Source organism: Polyodon spathula, chromosome 16 (genome assembly GCF_017654505.1).
Source record: "Polyodon spathula isolate WHYD16114869_AA chromosome 16, ASM1765450v1, whole genome shotgun sequence".
Lineage (NCBI taxonomy): Eukaryota > Metazoa > Chordata > Actinopteri > Acipenseriformes > Polyodontidae > Polyodon > Polyodon spathula.
The window spans coordinates 6,956,225-6,974,697 of NC_054549.1; the positions used below are offsets into that span (position 1 = coordinate 6,956,225).

The 18,473-nt window shown below is 39.1% G+C and overlaps 1 protein-coding gene across 4 annotated transcripts in view; it reads right to left on the bottom strand.

Annotated features, from left to right (window-relative positions):
• pex14 (peroxisomal biogenesis factor 14) overlaps window positions 1-18,473 on the bottom strand; it is a 55,592-nt gene that overhangs the window by 36,781 nt on the left and 338 nt on the right. For all 4 annotated transcript variants that reach the window (XM_041273515.1, XM_041273516.1, XM_041273514.1 and 1 more), the window contains exon 2: window positions 15,389-15,436. In XM_041273515.1, the coding sequence (XP_041129449.1) occupies window positions 15,389-15,436 (48 nt within the window). The remainder of the gene's footprint in view (window positions 1-15,388; window positions 15,437-18,473) is intronic.

The following is an 18,473-nucleotide window of genomic DNA, read 5'->3' on the forward strand; positions in this document are numbered from 1 at the left end:
ACTGGATTTGCTATTCAGTCATAAGTATATAAAGAGATACACTGGCTCAACGATCTTACAGTATAGATAGATGCAAAAACCAAATAATCTTTCAGAATTAAAAACAAACATATGCGACATACAAAAAAAATAGCTTACTACAATTTACCCCTTTATGTTATTTATTTTTAGGTCTGAGCATTGCGATTCCGAGATGGAAGTTTTGAATGCATCAAAATTCTAAAAGGTCAAAAAGTAAATTCTCAGTGAGCAAAGTCAATGGAAAACTCCATTGACTTATTTCACGAAGGTTTAAAAATAACCAGCATTGTGTTATAGTCCCCCCCACCGTCCCCCATAGGCACAGCTGACATAAATAACAGAAAATAGTTACGCAATTGGAAAAAATAAATAAAATTGACATGTTTCTGATCTTTAATCATATAGTTCAATGCCATTTCAAGAGATGCAGGTTACCCATGATCACAAATAAAAATGGATTGTTAACAAATTCTGACTATTCTGGTATTGACTATGGGGTTTCCTTCATGGTACACCACAGTGCTTGAAGATAATGCTTTTAAGCAAACACACAGTGTCATTGTTTCATTTTGAGTTACTGCACAGCTCCCCACAATTGCCTGATGTATGACTATTACACCCCCCCATACCACCCCATCCCACCCCACCCCACCCCCCTTGAATCATCTCATGACTTGGACAGAGCAATTTTGTTCAATGGAAAAAGTCATATTTCTGACTGTAGACATATTTATGAAAATAAATGAATAAATCATTCTTTTTAAAAAAAGGTGATTTCCAATTAACTAAAAAGAAGTGTAAAACTTAATCATTTCATTTTCATTATCATTATATATATATACACACACACATACACACACATATATATATTATTATTATTATTATTTGGTCCTATTTTATTTTGTGCCTCTTCTCCATGCACAATGAGACCTGTTCAGATTCTGTGTCAATGCAGAGCTGAGGTAATGGAGAGCTGGTGCACTGTCAAGCAGTAGCAGTCTCGTGATCAATGTGATGAAATAGAGCTGTATACAGCTAGAGCTCTTGATTATTTCGAGTAGTTCTACCATTTTCTAGGGCTGTCAGTACAGTGAAAAGAATCTCACTGGCCGTTTGCTCGGATGTAACTTTACCCAGTTCTTTCACAGGAACATCATGTTTTTGGGGAAATCCCTTTTTTAAAATTAGCCAGAAAGCACTTGATAAGTTAGGCTCTTAAGCACTAGAAGGAGGGGTCAGTAAGGATTAAATGGTAGTCAACACTTGAAAACAACAAGGCATACAAGACGATAATGAAACAAACTACTCACTTAACAGAAATGCAAGCTTTCCTGGTAGCAAATCAGTAAACGGACACCTCCTCGGGTCCTAGATTGGTCAAAATGTTTTGAGAAAATAATGTAATTCAAAAACACTTTTGCAAAAGCGAAAGCAATCAATTTTAATTAGTTGATTTTTTTTCAATCACATTAAATTTAATGTAAAACCATCGATCCTTTCTTTTCTTTAATGCAACGCAGCTTTCCTGAAATTTGAGGCTATTATGGAGTGGGTAGCAATGGCATGTACAGTATTTCCAGCATTCCGAAAACCCAAGAGGGCTTACAGGACCCCCCCCCCCCCCAAAATCAGTCATTATTCTTTATTTTAAAAGGGTTTGTGCAAACTCTATGGTGTTCTAGAAGTAGTCCCACTGTGGTACGATTACGCACAAAGAGACTGAAGGAGGCATCACTGCTATCCACAACATATACTATTATCCTTCATAAACAATCTCTTCATTTATTTCTTGCAGAACATTCACAAGTTTATAATACACGGTGTGTTATAATTATGCATCTATTTTCTGTAGCCCAGTACAGTAGCTACACTGAAACAAAACAATGGGCTTTTTCTGTTAGGTAGCGTGCAAACAGGTACATAATTAAACAGGTACATTTTTACAAGGGAACTCATTTATTAAACCGTCTCTTGCAGAAGAATATCTTATAGAGATCTAGAACTGTCATTCAACAAAAAATAACGCACATGATCTTAGCATTGTACTGATCTGGTATGAGGAATACCAGGGAGTACAGTATATTACACACTGACATTTTACCATGCTGTTCTATCACTGTCATTCTCGAAAAGAACGGTCGCTAATCAGCCTTCGTGAAGCAACAGGCTCAAATCCTTCAGACGGCTAAGAGGCAGGGGCATGACTCCATCACCCAATAACCCTACCTCCAACGATGGGAAATAACTCCATTCACTTGTATATCAGTCTGCAAGGAAGGGGCTTGGAAAGCATGCCTAGGCATAGAAGGTTAACAGCACCATCTTCTGGCTGAAGGAGGCAATTGCATGAACAACATTAAAACAACAGGGTGCTGGGTTCATTTTTCCAGTGAGGGCCATCAGGTTTAATAACGTACTAATGCGAGACAATAGGCGTTGCTTTTAAAGTGGTATGCATCTGAACGTTTGAGCAACATGATAGCAACAAAAAAAAAAAAAACAGCAGTCAACTTTAATCGCAACATACTGTACCTTCTTTGAGCAATATTGTCAAAGTGCAGATTTGAGCTTGGCAGAGGTCAGACACACACAAATGTGCACAAATATTTCATAGAAAAAAAACCTACGGCAAGCCTATTCAAATATATCAATCCATTTAAAAAGGAGGTTTGTTTTAAGGTTTCCTGCACCCCTGAAATCTATAATGGTGCAATTCGTCTACAAAATTACCCCACTTTGTCTAGCCCCCCCCCACCCCCCCCAGACCAAAACAAATCTTCTCTTTCAATTCGCAACCTACCCCTCCTCCCCTATCCCAGATCATTAGCTGAACTTTTTTTTTTTTTTTTTTTTTTTAAAAACTACAGAAGATTGGATTAATCAAAAACGGGCTGCGATTGTACAAGACACAGGAGCAAGAGACAAGTTTTGTTCTTTTACTAAATTTTTTGCAAGTGTTTGGTTTGGGTGTAAACTCAATAGTGTGCAGTAATGTACAACAAAAATAATAGTTTTCAAAGGAATCCTGCCAAAGTTTTCTGGTTTTACAGCATACCTGCCCAAAGCATGTTTATCCAGGTGCCACCCTGTACTTTCCCTACCTTACATATTAAAACAAAAATATTTTGTTGTTGTGTAAATGTCTATAATTACAGTCTTGACCAAATGTTTTTGCTAAATGTCTCTCCAACTTAACTCTTCTTCCAGTAAGATCTATCCTGTTTTGGTCCAGCAAGTTAGATGTGAAGGGGTTACTAGTCTTGTAATATTTATCCCCCCCCCCACTTTTAAAATCACTTGTTCTGCATGATTCTCTTCGGTTTAGATTAGATCATTATTTGCCAAGCTTATCTGGAAAGACCCCTCACTGGCTTATTGGTGGGGAAGCATATCAGCGTTGCACAAGCTTCAATACACAATGCTTCACCTGTGGGCTTCACTGCGCAGTGCAATCTTAATATGCATCCCCACCTCACTTCCCCACAATCAGCTTTGAGGAGTCTATCAGGAAATGGCTTAAAACTGAATTTTAAATGTTTGAGTTTTCACCCTAATTTCTTAATGTAATCACTAAGCGCTATTTACAATAGGCAACCTTGCAATTATAATTCAGTGTCTATAAAGAATGATGGACGCAAAATTGTGGAAGCCATAACCCACTCTTTACAGTAAAAAAAAAAAAAAAGTTGAATCTAAAGAAACGACAAAAACAAGCATCAAAACAAAGATGCGGTTATCAACGAGGCCCATCACACTATTTCCCGTAACTAGCTGGTTCAAAGAAACCACAGCTTTTGCCCAAAACTTTTTTTTTTTTTTTTTATTTTGTTTTTTTTTTTTTTTAAATCTAGACAATTTTTCTATGTGCACAGCAATAGGCAGGACCTGTAAATAAGTCACCTCCCACACACCTGAGAAGAATGTATACATGAAGATGCCATTCTCTCTTTCTGTCTCTGCAAACCACAAAAAGCATCGCAGGGCTATGACAAAAGCCATAGTACTGTAGTGGAGGGGTGGGGGGGGCGGTGCTGAGTCGGCGGCTCTCACGGTGACAGACCCACCTGTTCTGACATTTCCATGTGACCTTGTCTCAAAACGGATGACAAAGCGACTTTCCACATTCCCAGTACAGAGGTAGCTGCCGGGCCATTACTTCACGCCCCGTCAGACCTCTCTGTTTGAACAACAAAAAGAGACATCCTTTTTTTTTTTTTTTTTTTTTTTTTTTTAAATAAACATATGTAAGAGCAGAGAGATTTTGGCATCGTATTTGGACTTCTGAAATCCCCACCTACCGTCTGTGGAAGGATCAGTGTCCTGGAGGCAACTCCAACTGGGATATGCAAATCATTATTATATATAGAGTGAGTGTGTACTGCATGCAGGTTAACATCCAACACATTCTGCCATGAGACTGTTGAAAGCAATTCACATAAAATATCCTCCAATACACAGAACAAATACAGTACATTTATTTATGTATTTATTTTTTGGGGTGGTTGGCTCTTTAAGAAACTAATGAAGGTGCAAAAAGATCTTTTAATTTAATTTTGATTTTTTTTTTTTTTTTTTTTTTTTTTTTTTTTTTTTTTTTTAAATAAAAACAGTAGATACATTTTGTCTAGTCCCCTGCATCTTCAAAACCACACACACAACCACCCGAAAGCTTGCAGATACATTTTGCCTAAAAAGTCCTCTATAACTTCAAGCACGCACCATAATGACCGACACTACTGAAAGAACAGGGTCTGTATATGTTTTTGCAAATACTCTTGAGTAAAGAACTAAAGTAGTATGTTCGGTTTCTGAAAAGGCATGATGATCACCATCACACTGATTGACAATTTCATCAGTAAACATGTATTCATGAAGCCCATGTACATGATCATCATTGTGCTATAAAATGTGACAGGTTATACATCTAACCAAGGGCTTTATAACTTGGACAGTACTTTACATCCTAGGATTACTTTTAAAAAGACTATATGCAGACATCAAACCCGATGTCTGCATCAAGCCGGGTGTCTTCTGGCTGAACACTAAAAGCAGTGTTTGAAGCTGTAATCTCAATGCTGCTGCATGTCTTAACAGGTCTTCATCCCTGAAGAAAAACAACAAAGGCATTTGCAGAGGAAAATTGAGATTTTTTTTTTCTGGTTTTACTAAGGTAGCCAATCAGTACCTTTCTGTTTAAGTGAAGCAGATTTCGAATGAATATACATTGGCTTGCCGTGTTTGATAGCGTCAGTGAAAGGGAGCAGTGGTGGCACTGTAAGAAATGCACCGCAGAGCAGTTAGCACACCTTGGCAGGACTAGACTGGCATCAAGCTAATCGCAAGTGTGGTTTTTGCACAGATTTACAGGAAACACATGAGACAGGCAGGTGGAGAGGGGACCACACACACACACACACACACACACACAGTTTGTTGCTACAGTGTTTGAAGTTAAGAACCGTCCTGGAAAAAAAAACGGCTGATGAATTTTGCTTGCTTGGCAGCTGCGCGAGCAGGGAGAGGCTATTCTTGGAATGGATTCAGGGGAACAAAACAAGAGATTAACATTAAAAAAATATTTCCTAAACCAGGTACTGCACAGAGGGGATGGTTTTGTTTGTTTGCAAATCCGTAGATTCATCTGGTAAAGGTTTCTCTCGCACCTGCCCAACAGTAAATAAAGACTATTTAAACTTTGCAAAACGCCTAAAGCCAATATTTATTAAAACAGCACAAAAATTATTTGTTGGTCTGGTTTGACTAACTGAGAGCACCCTCCGAGATGGTCTCAATTCTGTTTGACTAAAATTTATAATTCAAATAGGCATTCAAGCTAAAAATCGAACTGCACGCCATTCCAAATACACGGTCCACATGACTAGGCCCAACGGCTGAAATGCTACATTTTGCCCAATACACGATATAGACCGAGCCACATTGCTGTCTTCTCTGTTTCAACAATAGCAGTGACAGAGTGGGACTTTTGCCGTGCATATTTAGTACACAGGAGACAGCAAGAGTAAGTATTGAGAACGAAATAGAATAGTAATGGCTGGCACAGGAATATAATGCCATTATCTCATCATCCAGTTGTCACAAATTCTTGAATCTTTGACTGGACTGTATACAGCATGTTGCGCTGTTTGGAACTGCTTGTTTAATTATAGGTTATTTGTGTGGGATGCTTGGTGGTCAGGAAATGACACATCCTAATAGTCAAGCAGCCCCTGATTCGAGGCCCTGTAATGACAACTACAGCTGTTTATCCAAACTGAGAATCTAGAAAAAAATAAAAATAAAAAGCCTGTCTGGTACACTCACACAGGTAGTTATTTTAATCCCTGTCTGGCTAATAGGCTTCTACTAACCACGAAAAAGATTTTTCAGAATGTCCTTTCTTTATACAGGCCGTTCGGCAGTCTACAGCACCCCCTGGGGGAATATCTAGTTTTAACAGGTGAACAGTGTGCTGCACAATCCAATGCAAGAAAGAAAAGCAACCAGTTCAAATATTATAAACATGATCATTAAAAAGCCCCAGATAGATGCCATGTGGGGGTCCTGCCTTAGCTCTAAAACAGTAAGGTATTCTTCCTGTTACGTTCCATTAAACCAGCGTTATGCTCTTGATAGAACGGTTAGTCATTCAATTATTAATAGCGTTAATGTATTTACATTTTTAGTGTACATGCCCATTTTCATGTAATAATTTATGAATAAGACTTCAGATATTCTATGCACTTTCCTGTTTATTATTGATTGGGGGGAAAAGTACACATTTTAATGTGTTTTTTTTCTGCATTAGTGACTGAAATAAAGTGCATTTATATTTTGAAGCATAACTTTATAATTTACACCCCTGACATATATTAAGGCTGACAAATGTGCATTTGGTTGGCTCCAGCTTTTCCATAATGCAAGACTCATTCAGACTATGAATTCCATTATTCTGATAGCAAGTGTAAGTGTACTGTGTTGTGTGGTTGAGCCATTTGCTTTGGAGGGACGAACATGTGTCTTTCTAAGAGCAATTCACAAATTGCAGGGGTGTTATATTTTCACAAATAATACGCACTTTTGTATAATGTCGTTACGTTCACTCCTGTAACAGGACACTTCTAAAAGCAATTTTTATCAATGGTGTGTTGGAATTGATTAAAATGGTGCGGGAATTGGAAACTGATTTTAAAACAGGAATTGAGCCCAACCCTGTCCACGATATAAGCACACGATATAAGCACGTTCTGTACAAAGATGCTATACACCAAATCTTACGGTACTTAGCACATGATAATTCCACTGAGGAGTGTTTACTAACCACCAATTCTGGATACTGACACTTTATCTGCCGTAAAATAACTTTCGTCACCCCTTGTTAACATTCTTCAGCTGATAACCATTTTAAAGTCAGCATGCAATGCTGAATAATTATAGACAGAAGAGTTTCTGTAGTGTAGTTACAAATGCACCATGGGAATCCAAGGATTTAAACAAATAACATTCACTGCAGGGGAGCCGGCAGATGAATTAACATCTAATATCTTGCTGGGAAGTGAGATTAAGTACATTCCCTGTGTGTCAATTAAGGGTAATTTTTCAGATTTTCTTTGGCAAAACAGCAGTGCAATGGAAATAAAGGCCTTTGAAATGAAAGTGTCAGCTTGCTGTTTGCTTTAACAGGAAATTATATCCGCGTAGGCTTGAGCTGTTTTTGTTTTTGTTTGGTCATTCTCTTCCCAAACACCCCCCCCCCCCCCCCCCCCCCCCCACCCAAAAAGAATTTGCCGTTTTATTACAAAATACAGGGCTCCCATTGCACAGTAAACTCTTGCTAATTTACCTATAATTTAAATCATGTAACAATGAAATGCATGCTAATTGCCGCTGCATGTTAACATACAATTTTTATTTTATGGAAAGACGAAGTAGACAGTAGTATAGACACAGATCAACACAATTTCAACACTCGAATTACCACGCAGTTATTTAACATTGACGCTCTTCGTCAATCACAAGCGATCATTTCCATTATAAAGCTAATTGCACCTTACACTAATCAGCACACCCTATGCTCTTTTGAAAGTGACACTGGCAGATGAAAGCAGTCAATGGTTTTGACTAATAAGCTTGCCTTTGCTGTTCCTCTAACTTTGTCCAACTCCAAGTTCACCTGGAGGAGAGCAGAGACCAGCTTAGCCACAACCACATTTCTCGCTTTCTGCCAATTCTGCACTCGACACTTAAATGGGGAAACGTTTTAAATCTAGGGGCACTAATTACACAGTAAATAGCACGGTACGGCATAGTAATTCACTGTAATTAAAATCCAGTTACATTTTTCAGCATCTTTAAGCAAAATGCATAATGACATCCTTCACCAAAAATGCAACAGCATTAAAATGTAGAAGTTACCATTACTGTTAACGTACATGCGTATAAAACTACCACGAAGGTACAAATTACACATAGCCTAATATTTACCACTAGAAAAGATTACCTTTAAACTAAATGCCTAAAATTTCACCACAAACGGGCTGCACGATACACTGCGAAAAACACACCGTATCGATTACCTCATCTTCTTAAAACCATGAAAAACAAAAGCATAAACAGCACAAAAAACCACACCAATAATGCTGAAGCTTTAACCCAAACCTGTCTGCACAGCAAGTGTCGGGCGCAGTGCTGTGTGTATCTGGCTGTTCTTTATGCGGTTTGAAAAGGACTTCCATCTGGCATCTAATGAGCAGGGGGGGTGGGGGTGGGGGGGGCAGGGTTACAATCTGTAAAAGTATCCAAAACACAGCCTACCTGCCCACACAGGTGGGCACTGTGCCAGCGGGGATGCCGTGGTGTTAGAACGGGAAGGTATAACGCCAGTCTTCTACCCTGCATGCTCTCTGGAGCAAAGCGAGGGCAGGTTACTGTCAGGCAAGCCCGCTGGCTCTCCACACAGCTTCCTGCTTTTCTATTCCAGGGGCAGCCTTATGAATCACAGAGCTGGAATACAGCACTCACTCATCAGCACTGTATCCAGAATCACTGGAGACAGTGTGCATGTGTGTGGCATCACTGAACACCTGGAGGAATCGGAATCATCCCGATTTTCTCCAGCCGCAAAGAATTTCTCCAGGTGTTTCAGAACAAATCTCTCAAAACTAAAAAAAAAAAAAAAAAAAAAAAAAAGAAACCTGCTTCATGAAATTTAATCTCTGCTCTAGTGCACACCCTCTGAATGTTGTCTGTCAATGCCAGAGACAATACAGTAAAACCAACAGGAACAGCAACTAGTCTCTGGTTTGACCGACAAATTGCAGAAATCAAATAACTGGACACACTGTGAACTGAACAGACAGCACAAACACATGTAGTCTACTAGATATTTTTTAATTACTAAAAAGGTATTGTTTTTATTTAACTTTCACCAACACTACTTTCTTTTTTTTTTTTTATATATGTTTTACTTTAAGGAGGAAGATAAAAACTGTTCAAAAAACCACGTTTGGTTTTATGTAGAAGGTATCTGGGCTTAGTGAGGAACAGGTTTCCGGTCAGCCCTAGGGAATGCTCACGTGATCACATGTGCTCCTGAACGGACAGTACAGCATGAATTTAAACAGTGTGCAACAGTTTAAAAAAAAAAAGTATGGTCTGTCAGTGCTATTTATGTAGGACCTTAATTATTTTCATTATTAACTCCTGAATTATGTTCGGTGGAAAACCCTAAAAATAGCACGAGGAAGATCCAAATCATCAATAGCATCTTATATAGCAGAAAGGAAAAAACTCATCGAATACAGTTGCCAAACCAGAAACAAACAACTCAGCTGCATGTATTTATGGGCATAGAAGTAGTATCAAGTTTTTTTATTCTAAAAGTTTTAGAATTTGAATTGGTGTGCATTATTCATTGAAAGCAATTCAGTTCACTGACAACTCTAAAAAAAGTTTGATACTAGAAAATGGAAAACTTCTTCAAAAGAATAAAACTTCTCCCCCACCCCACAGCAGATGCAATTAAATGTACGAAAATGTAAACCCAATGCAATCCCCTTTGATTGCATGCCCAGTTAGCTTTCTGGTGAATCACAATGTGGCAGGGATAGGGTGATGGTGAGTCACTGTGTCAAATATATCTCAAGTTGATCGCTTTTAACTCTTGTGACAAATCTAATTGGACCGTACTGCAGGGATTCAAACATTTTGCCAAAGTGTTGCGTGTTCCAAGACAAGCTAGGTTATGGAAATCTGTTGTCACCAAAAACAAAAAAGATGCCGGGTTGTCTCTCTTTCACCCTCCTCCTCCGTCCTTTCTTTCTCCATTTCTCTAACTTTAAACATACTCTGGCAGGCATTTACTTATAACTTGTAATAGGGGTGGGATACAGAATAGAGCAAAGCTAAAACAATGCAGTTGTCATGCTAAACCACTTTTCTTTGTCTGTGTTAACCCACTCAAACGCAACAAAACCCTTGAAGCGGTGAAAGATGTGTTAAAGTTAAAAGAACATCGATGTGTGTGGCTAACTAAAGGGGGGGGTTGTGTGTTAGATGCAGTGTTACAGGAAGGGGTTTATGATTCACTCAAATCCTCGTACAGCGAGTCAAAAAAAAGTTGAAGGAAGAAGCCGTAAACTTCAGAGCAAGCATCTACAAAACCAGAATAGCATGGCATGACAGCATCTCGCACGACACAGCCCTTCCAAAACAGACAATGCAACGATTCTACAAAATACATTTTTATACCTACAAAAAAGGGCATTTTGATGTTACTAACCCAGTAGGTGAAAGGGGTAAAAAAAATAAAATCAAACAAACAACATAAGCAGTTCTAATGTTATTTAACAATCTGAATATGCGGTGATGTTTTATTTCAAGATGAAGTAATTGCTGATAAAGGCAATCAGACCTGTTTAGCATTCATGCATGCTTTTAGCTCTTGCAATTGTAGAGATAGTTAGCTGGCTAATACCACCTAGTGGTCATGACTTGCTTGCTATCAAGTGGCTGGAACAGGTGAAAGTGGTCCCACCAAGATATCTTATTGCGTATGGACTACTTAGTTATTTACTTGTATTAGTGCTTGCACTATTGAGATGCAACTGTGCTGGCCCTGACAGGCACAAATACACTAAACTAATATTAACACAATAGTAAAAAAAAAAAAAAAAAAAAAAAAAAAAAGATGGAACAAAATAAGGCAGCATGTATTATACCGTATAAGCGACTTCAAAGAAGCATAACATATTCCTACAAACAACAGCAACTTTGAATGGAACTGAGTATCTGTAATTTCATTAGCTAAAACATTATTGAAATTGCTAAAATAAAAGATAACTTCATCGTGGAAATATGTTTTAACCCCTTAACTACTGGGGTGACGTAAACAATATCTAAGTAATGCATTCTGATTCTTAAATATGAAGAACTTTGTTCTTTTTAAATAACAAAAAAGACTAAAAGAATGGAAATTTGATTTGCAAAGTATCACTATGGTGTTGTGCCCTTATTTTCATCGATTGTGATCAATGCTGGGATATTTAGGAAACTGATCCCGGAGGCAGCACCCAGCAATGGAAAGAATTGTATTACAAAATAACCGCTACAGGTTTTGGACTTTAAAATAAAGATTTGAAACATGTATACCTTGACTTAAATCCCAAATGAGATTACTTATAGAGCAGTGTTGAGTGAATGGGTAAAGAAGAACAGACATTAGTCTCTGCTTGCCTATTAGGCATCCAATTCAGAAGCAGCGCAATTTAACAATATATTTTATAACAGGTGATGTCACGTTTCCTTCCAGACAGTGCTGGCACATATACAAATAACTACAGACACAGTGCTTCCAGTTCATAAGGAGGCCCTTCATACTACAGGGTCAGTTATACAGTGGCATTGTCTTGACCTCCATTTACAACATAATGTCAGTCCAGTGGTACTTCTATACTGATTATAAGGCTGAAGACAAACAGGGTGTTGACAGAGACACAGTGCATTCAGACTTGTGGAATGCTTTACTGCAGAGGTATCGAAAACGATCGTGTCAATCAATACATTCAGTGTTTTACAATAACTTTTTACTCTACAGAACCTAAGCACTGCACACCATGATTACATTTTCAAAGAAATGCTAATAAATCAAAAGTTGTATTTAAATAGGAAGCTTGTAGGGCGACTCTGTGGAATAAGACCTCAAATTAAAAAAAAAAAGTGGGTGTTTTTGGACGGCCCCTTTTCACGCTCGTGATGAATGCATTCATTTCACGGTTGTTCTGCTCTGCAGCATGATGTAACGCTCACGTATTCTCCTGCATTGTGCTGCGGTCTGTTCTCTCCATATAAAATTAACACAATACTAACAGATGTCATGTGCGACTGAGGGGGCGGGGGTGGAAAACAATAGAATGAAATGTCTGCAGATGCCACTGGCTGTAATGTTAATGCTGCCATATCGCCAGCTACCCTGACATCCGAGGAGTTTCGAATGGCGATAATCAGGAGAAGCGCCGGAAATTTAGAGAGGGCTGAGCCAAAACAGATCACTTCAAAAGCTTCTTCGCTAAATTTTTCATCACAGTCGCTTAATATCCTGGGGGGGAAGCAGGCTTTTGAAGTCGCCGAAAGGCCAGGATGCTCTGCTGACAACCCCCCCCCTTCCCCCACCACCTCCTTCTTAATACCAATGATCTTTTCAGCTCAATGAAGAAATAAAATAAATAAATCAAAAGAAAAATCAAACACAGCCAGTCCTCCTGATGCCACGGGGACATTACTGGGGAATCAATCAAGTTTATACTGCTCTCTTTTCTTAGAAACACAGCAAGTAATGCCTGCTATTAACACCAGGTGCAGGAGGCTTTGCAGGCCTCTTATTAATGTCACTTTATTGATCAATAAACTAAAAACCCAGCTGTGAATGGAAACATGGACTGCGGAAATCAGGAGGATTTCACAGCACTGTTAGAAGAGAGATAGACAGAAGGGTAGAATAAAAGAAAAAGGCAAAGCTGGCGTGCCACCAAGGGAAGTCTTTCAGTCAACTTTCTTAAAACCGCTGATCAAAACCTGCTTCTGCTCCGGCATTACACTCCAAATCACAGCCCTTCGTGGCAGATGAGAGCCAGCGAGTGAGTTCCAGTGATTTGAGCAAGGGGAGTCAAAACCAGTTAAACTTGACTGCTACCCCGCTCCCGACACATGGCAGTGTGATCCCTGCGCGAGGTTCAGCGCTGCGCCACAACTCTGCCAGGAGCCTCATTTGCAAGATGCATTTTAAATCCTTTCAGACAATAATTTAAATAATTCACGTCATCCCAATAATGCTTTGTGACACGAATTATACTGTGCAGTAATAATCCACTTAACTGGGAAAGCACAGCAGTGCAAAAAATAAAATAAAATAAATTAAATGAAATGCTGCCACTGAGTTTTGAAGAAAAGAAAACTGGTAATAAATAAGCGTGGTGTCAAAGAATAAAAGCCATATATTAGGCATAAACTTTTCACAGAACAGCCCACATGTTTCCTTGTTTAACAGTGATAACTGGGTGGACCAGCGGTATTTAAAGCACCATCAATGGTTCTTCTGCATCGACATCAATATTATGTTAACAGCACAGCTAGTCTTAATTTAGTTTCTTAAGAGCCCTGTGTGCCGAGACACCACCCCTCCTCACCTGGGACGTTTCCAGGATGCACACTGAACAACAAAAGAGCAAACACAGTGATGACGAGCATGGTACCTTGGATTTGTGGGCCACAGGGACAGAAATCCAAAGCGAGAACGCACTGGCAGGGCTGTTTCTGACTTCCGCCAGCATCCTCATCGCTACCACAACCCTGTGCCACCCACCAGGAACCATGATAATCATGGCTCCTATTGCACGAGTCGGGACACAGTGTCACTCAAAAACTAATGCACTTTTCACCTGCATTAGCATTTCATCGTTTACCCTGCATGCCGTGCGCTGGCAAACACGTGACCGCATTAATACAGCACACAGCATTGTTGGCAATACAAGACTTCTGTTATATTTCTTTTATTCATATTTTGGTAAAATGCCACCTCCAAATGCGATTATTGTAAAAAAAAAAAAAAAAAAAAAAAAAAAAAAAAAAAGAAAGCTTGCTCATCACACATGTTAAACAAAGGGAAGTAAGCTCACAACTTTATTAAGAGACTTGGAGCCACATTTCCTATTGTCCGGATTGAATATGTTATCCCTTTATCTATTTGTTCCATCAGAAGTTCTCAATTATAAATACAGTACTTTAAATGTATCATTCCCCACGACCAGCAGGTTTGTTTATTTGCTGTGTAACAGTGATTTAGACTCATTTGGAATTCTCCCCTCCATTTCAAACTTATGTTATTTTATTCAACATCATATTTACAGAACATTTAAGTTAACTTGAGTGTGCTGCAGTACCTAATTCCACCATGTAATTACATGCCGAACACCTAATAATTACACTACTAATACCTAACTAAGATTTGTTTTTTTAAATATATAATGCTCTTTTCCACAAATTAGTAAAAAAAAAATATAATGAAAAGAAATAAACTAAAAAAAAAAAAAAGGCATATTTCACATGTTTCCAATAAACCAATAAAGAAAGGTTTCTTTTAAAACAGTGCTGTTTTAAAGCAGACCTAGTGGACGTACCCAGTGTCCAGAAGACCCTGGACATCCTCCTACCTAAATTTGGACCCAGATTTATAAACTCAGTAGCATGGCTTATAATGAAGAGAAGAAATGACCATGCAGATGTACGAGTCCACTAGCAATGCAAAGCTGGACACGCCTGGCTGGAAAGCAACTGTATTGTACAATATACAAGAGAGTTGAGTCTATAAAACAGTAAGACTCCAGAGTAATAGAATCTAGCAGAGTTTGCACATCAGAAGATCGGCACCAAGCTTCAAACACTAGCGTTCTTTTAATGTTACATAAAAGATGGAAGAATGTAATTCACACACACTGGTAGGTGTCTGGTTGAGCCAGTCTTTATTAATCCTCAATGGGTATTGAAATGGTTTATATACCTGCACTTCCGCAAACTAGAAACTATCAAAATAATTACTCTCATTCCTTCGTAGGGAATCGCAGCACAGCTTCAGCACGCGCTTTTAAACAAAACCAACTAATAACGTGAGTGCTTTTAACAAATATGTTCTATAGGCTGTGAACTTTGACAAAGTAAAATGTGAACGGTTCCTTATCTTGTGTATCGGCTGATTTAATCCAAGATGACAGAAAGTGCTTTTGAATGTGACTTAGGGAGAAGAAAACACAGCAGATCCATAAATACTGTATGCAACCTACCTGCCCTATTATACAGAGAGTACGTTGTATTGCCTTACCAGCGTGTGTCTCAGTGGAGCAACTTCCTTCATCTGAGGGGAGCCAGGCTGCAGGAGAGAAAAGAAATTGAGTTAGACTGCCATCTTCTGGACAAACTCAATAGTGCTGCAATTAACCTCACTATCCCAACAGAGGGAAAATGACAATAGTTTTGTATCTTATCAGTCATAAACAAGCCACATATGGCTATAGCGGAGGCTTGTTCACTGGTCTGTCATGATGAGTTGGGTCGGACCTAAGTGCAGTGGTTAGCCGTGTTGGAACTTTGTCATGCATTTTTTTTAGCCTTGAAGTTCAGGGTTCTATGGATGCAAAACATGGAATGACACAAACCGCTACACCAGGGATGGAAATAAGACTCCTATTGCATAGCAGTTTCAGGCATTCCAGGTTTTACTAAGAGTCTGATTAGCCTCAGTGTATAGGTAACAAGCACTGGTGTGTCTTATTAAAGTCATAGTAAAACCAGGAAAGGCTCAAACTGCTATTCAATAGGAGTTTCATTTCCATCCCTATATACAATTCAAAGCTGCGATGTTGCACTCTATTGTTAAATATGCAAACAGGCTGCACAATTTTACTGCCTTGCATGCACCATAGTACAATATGAACGTGTGTCACAGCCACTGTACAGCAATGATCCTCAATTGTTTAAAACAGGATTCATTCATTTCAGTTTACTATTCCTTGATGTATCCTTCTAGCCACACAATACCACCAAGAAAGCCTCCCTCCCTTTTTGGGGGAAAAAAAAAAAAAAACCACAGAATATGAAATCTGAATTGGCACGGAAGTGGCAGCCACAGATCCATTTCACTGCACGCCTTTGAAAGCTGCTGGATTGAACAGACAATAACGTTAATGGCACCCCAAAGCTTGCTAACCCAGCCGCACCAATGCAGTGTACCTCAAACTTTCCCTACAATTGAATACTGTAGTTCAGTCCCTATGTCCATCCTTGGTCTCTGCTTTTCCAATCTGTGTCAATTCTCATTTGTATATTCTGGCCACCTTTTACACTAGCAAGCTATTGCTTTCTGTACATAAGTCATTTACTCCGAGACTGTCTGCTTAGCGTTGATTTAGTGAAATCAAGCATGAAGGTGCACAGGAAGTGATGGGGAAATATGGTAATGACCAAAGAAATGGGGTATGGAAAGATGAATAAACCGGTAGTGCCCATTTGCACTTGGCGAACGCTGTTAACTCCATTACAGCTTATCAAGCACCCACAGGTTGCACAGCGGACAACCTGTTTTGCGATCACGCATCACAGCAATTTGTAACGCGATTATAAGTGTAATAAAAATACAGCTGCGGTGATATGTCTTGTGCTTCCAAATGCAATCAGAAAAACAGCCCCTAGGGCCTCGTAAAGCAAAACCGCATGGTAACTGTTGCCATAGTGTGTCCTGCAGCCATCCAGATAAGATTCGAGGGCCATACAGTCCCGGGCTGGCAAATCTCATTTCAGACAGCCCATTGCCAGTACAGAGTAAAATTCATTAATGAGGACAAGGCTTTTGTCGGTCTCAGGCAGTAACACATACATCAATGGGTAATCTACTTATAATGGTTCGACAGATAAATCAGGCTATTTAATTATTTTTAAAACAGGACTGAAAAAAAAGATTAGGAAAGGTGTGTCTTTAAATTTAAATAAGTTGTTGTAAATTTAAATATTCAAAAAGAACTGAAGAGACATGTGCGATGTTATGAATAATCATCAAGATTTTAACACAAATTGGCTTACAAGATTTAAGAAAAGTCATGAAAGGTTTCTCCTGCTTTCTCGTTGTAAACCAGAGCGTGCAAATCAAGGCATCGCTGGAAGAAACGGTTCTGAAAGACCATTCCTTGGAGTTGGAAAAATAGAGCAATGGAAGCAGCTCTCAAGCCCCAATGCTAATTCCATCTGGTGTTGCAATAACTAATCTGTGATTTTCAACAGCAGTAAATTAGAAACAGAAACACAAAATGGAAACATGTACTAAAGAAATGGCTCTGTGGTTATACAGAGATTCCATGCTCCTGTGGTGAATGATTCATAACGGGATCAATCACTCAGGCTACAGGTCTCAAACTGCCCAGCCTGATGTAATTGTCAGAAAGTACCATGCAACTGACTACTGGTCTGTCTTTGAACCCTGTCCCAAAATACTGGTCGTCATGGAAACTTGAAACAGCCGAAGGGAGAGTTTATCACAGCAGTAGACGTGGGTCACAACAGACAGCATGTGACTTGTGAATCTTGTAGGGGTATGACTACCACTGGGAATAGTCAGCCCAATACTCAGTCAGAAAAGCCCATAGGTGACTAGCAGATGAGGCAGCTCTCTTCATAAGCAAGGGAATTAAGCAAACCAGGAGAAGATGACTCAGTGAAAACTAGGGGTGCTGATCGCTTATCATTTAACACAAGCGTGTATAATATACCAGCCACCCCCACTGACAACTAATCAGTCTTTTCTTCGTCACAGAAACAGTATAAAAGGTTCTTCTATTCTGTGTCAGTCATTTGTGGTTGGTACAAGTACCTTGCCATGCAATCCCTGGCCTGACGTCAATTTTAAATCGATTCTGAAATGGGTCGTTACATATGGTATGCCCTGCAAGAGACCCCAGAAAATGTTGCCATGTCACTACAGTCTGAACAATGAGTAGACCTATCAAACTTCACATAGCAAGCACGATATTTATTTTGCTTGATAACTACTACACCTATGTGCACGTGTACAATACAGAAGATATACAGATTATATATAGATAGATATAGATAAAAAAAAAAAAAAAAAAAAAAAAAAAAACTTGTAGAGTCATTGGTGACTTTATACAAGTCAACAGGGAAGGGAATATCCAAGCCTCCCACTATTAGCAAAAATGTCAAACGTGACCTAGTGTGAACAGTTTTTATAATTATTTGTAAGATCTTGCACGCTAGATCTTGGCGCTGTGGCCACGCCAAAGCGTTTCCACAATACACACATCTAGATAAAGCATTAATTTACACAGGCCTTGCACAAAAAGCAGAGACTCCCGGAGCCCGGTTTAAGAGACGCTGTTCAGAATAGCGCTTCTGCGCAA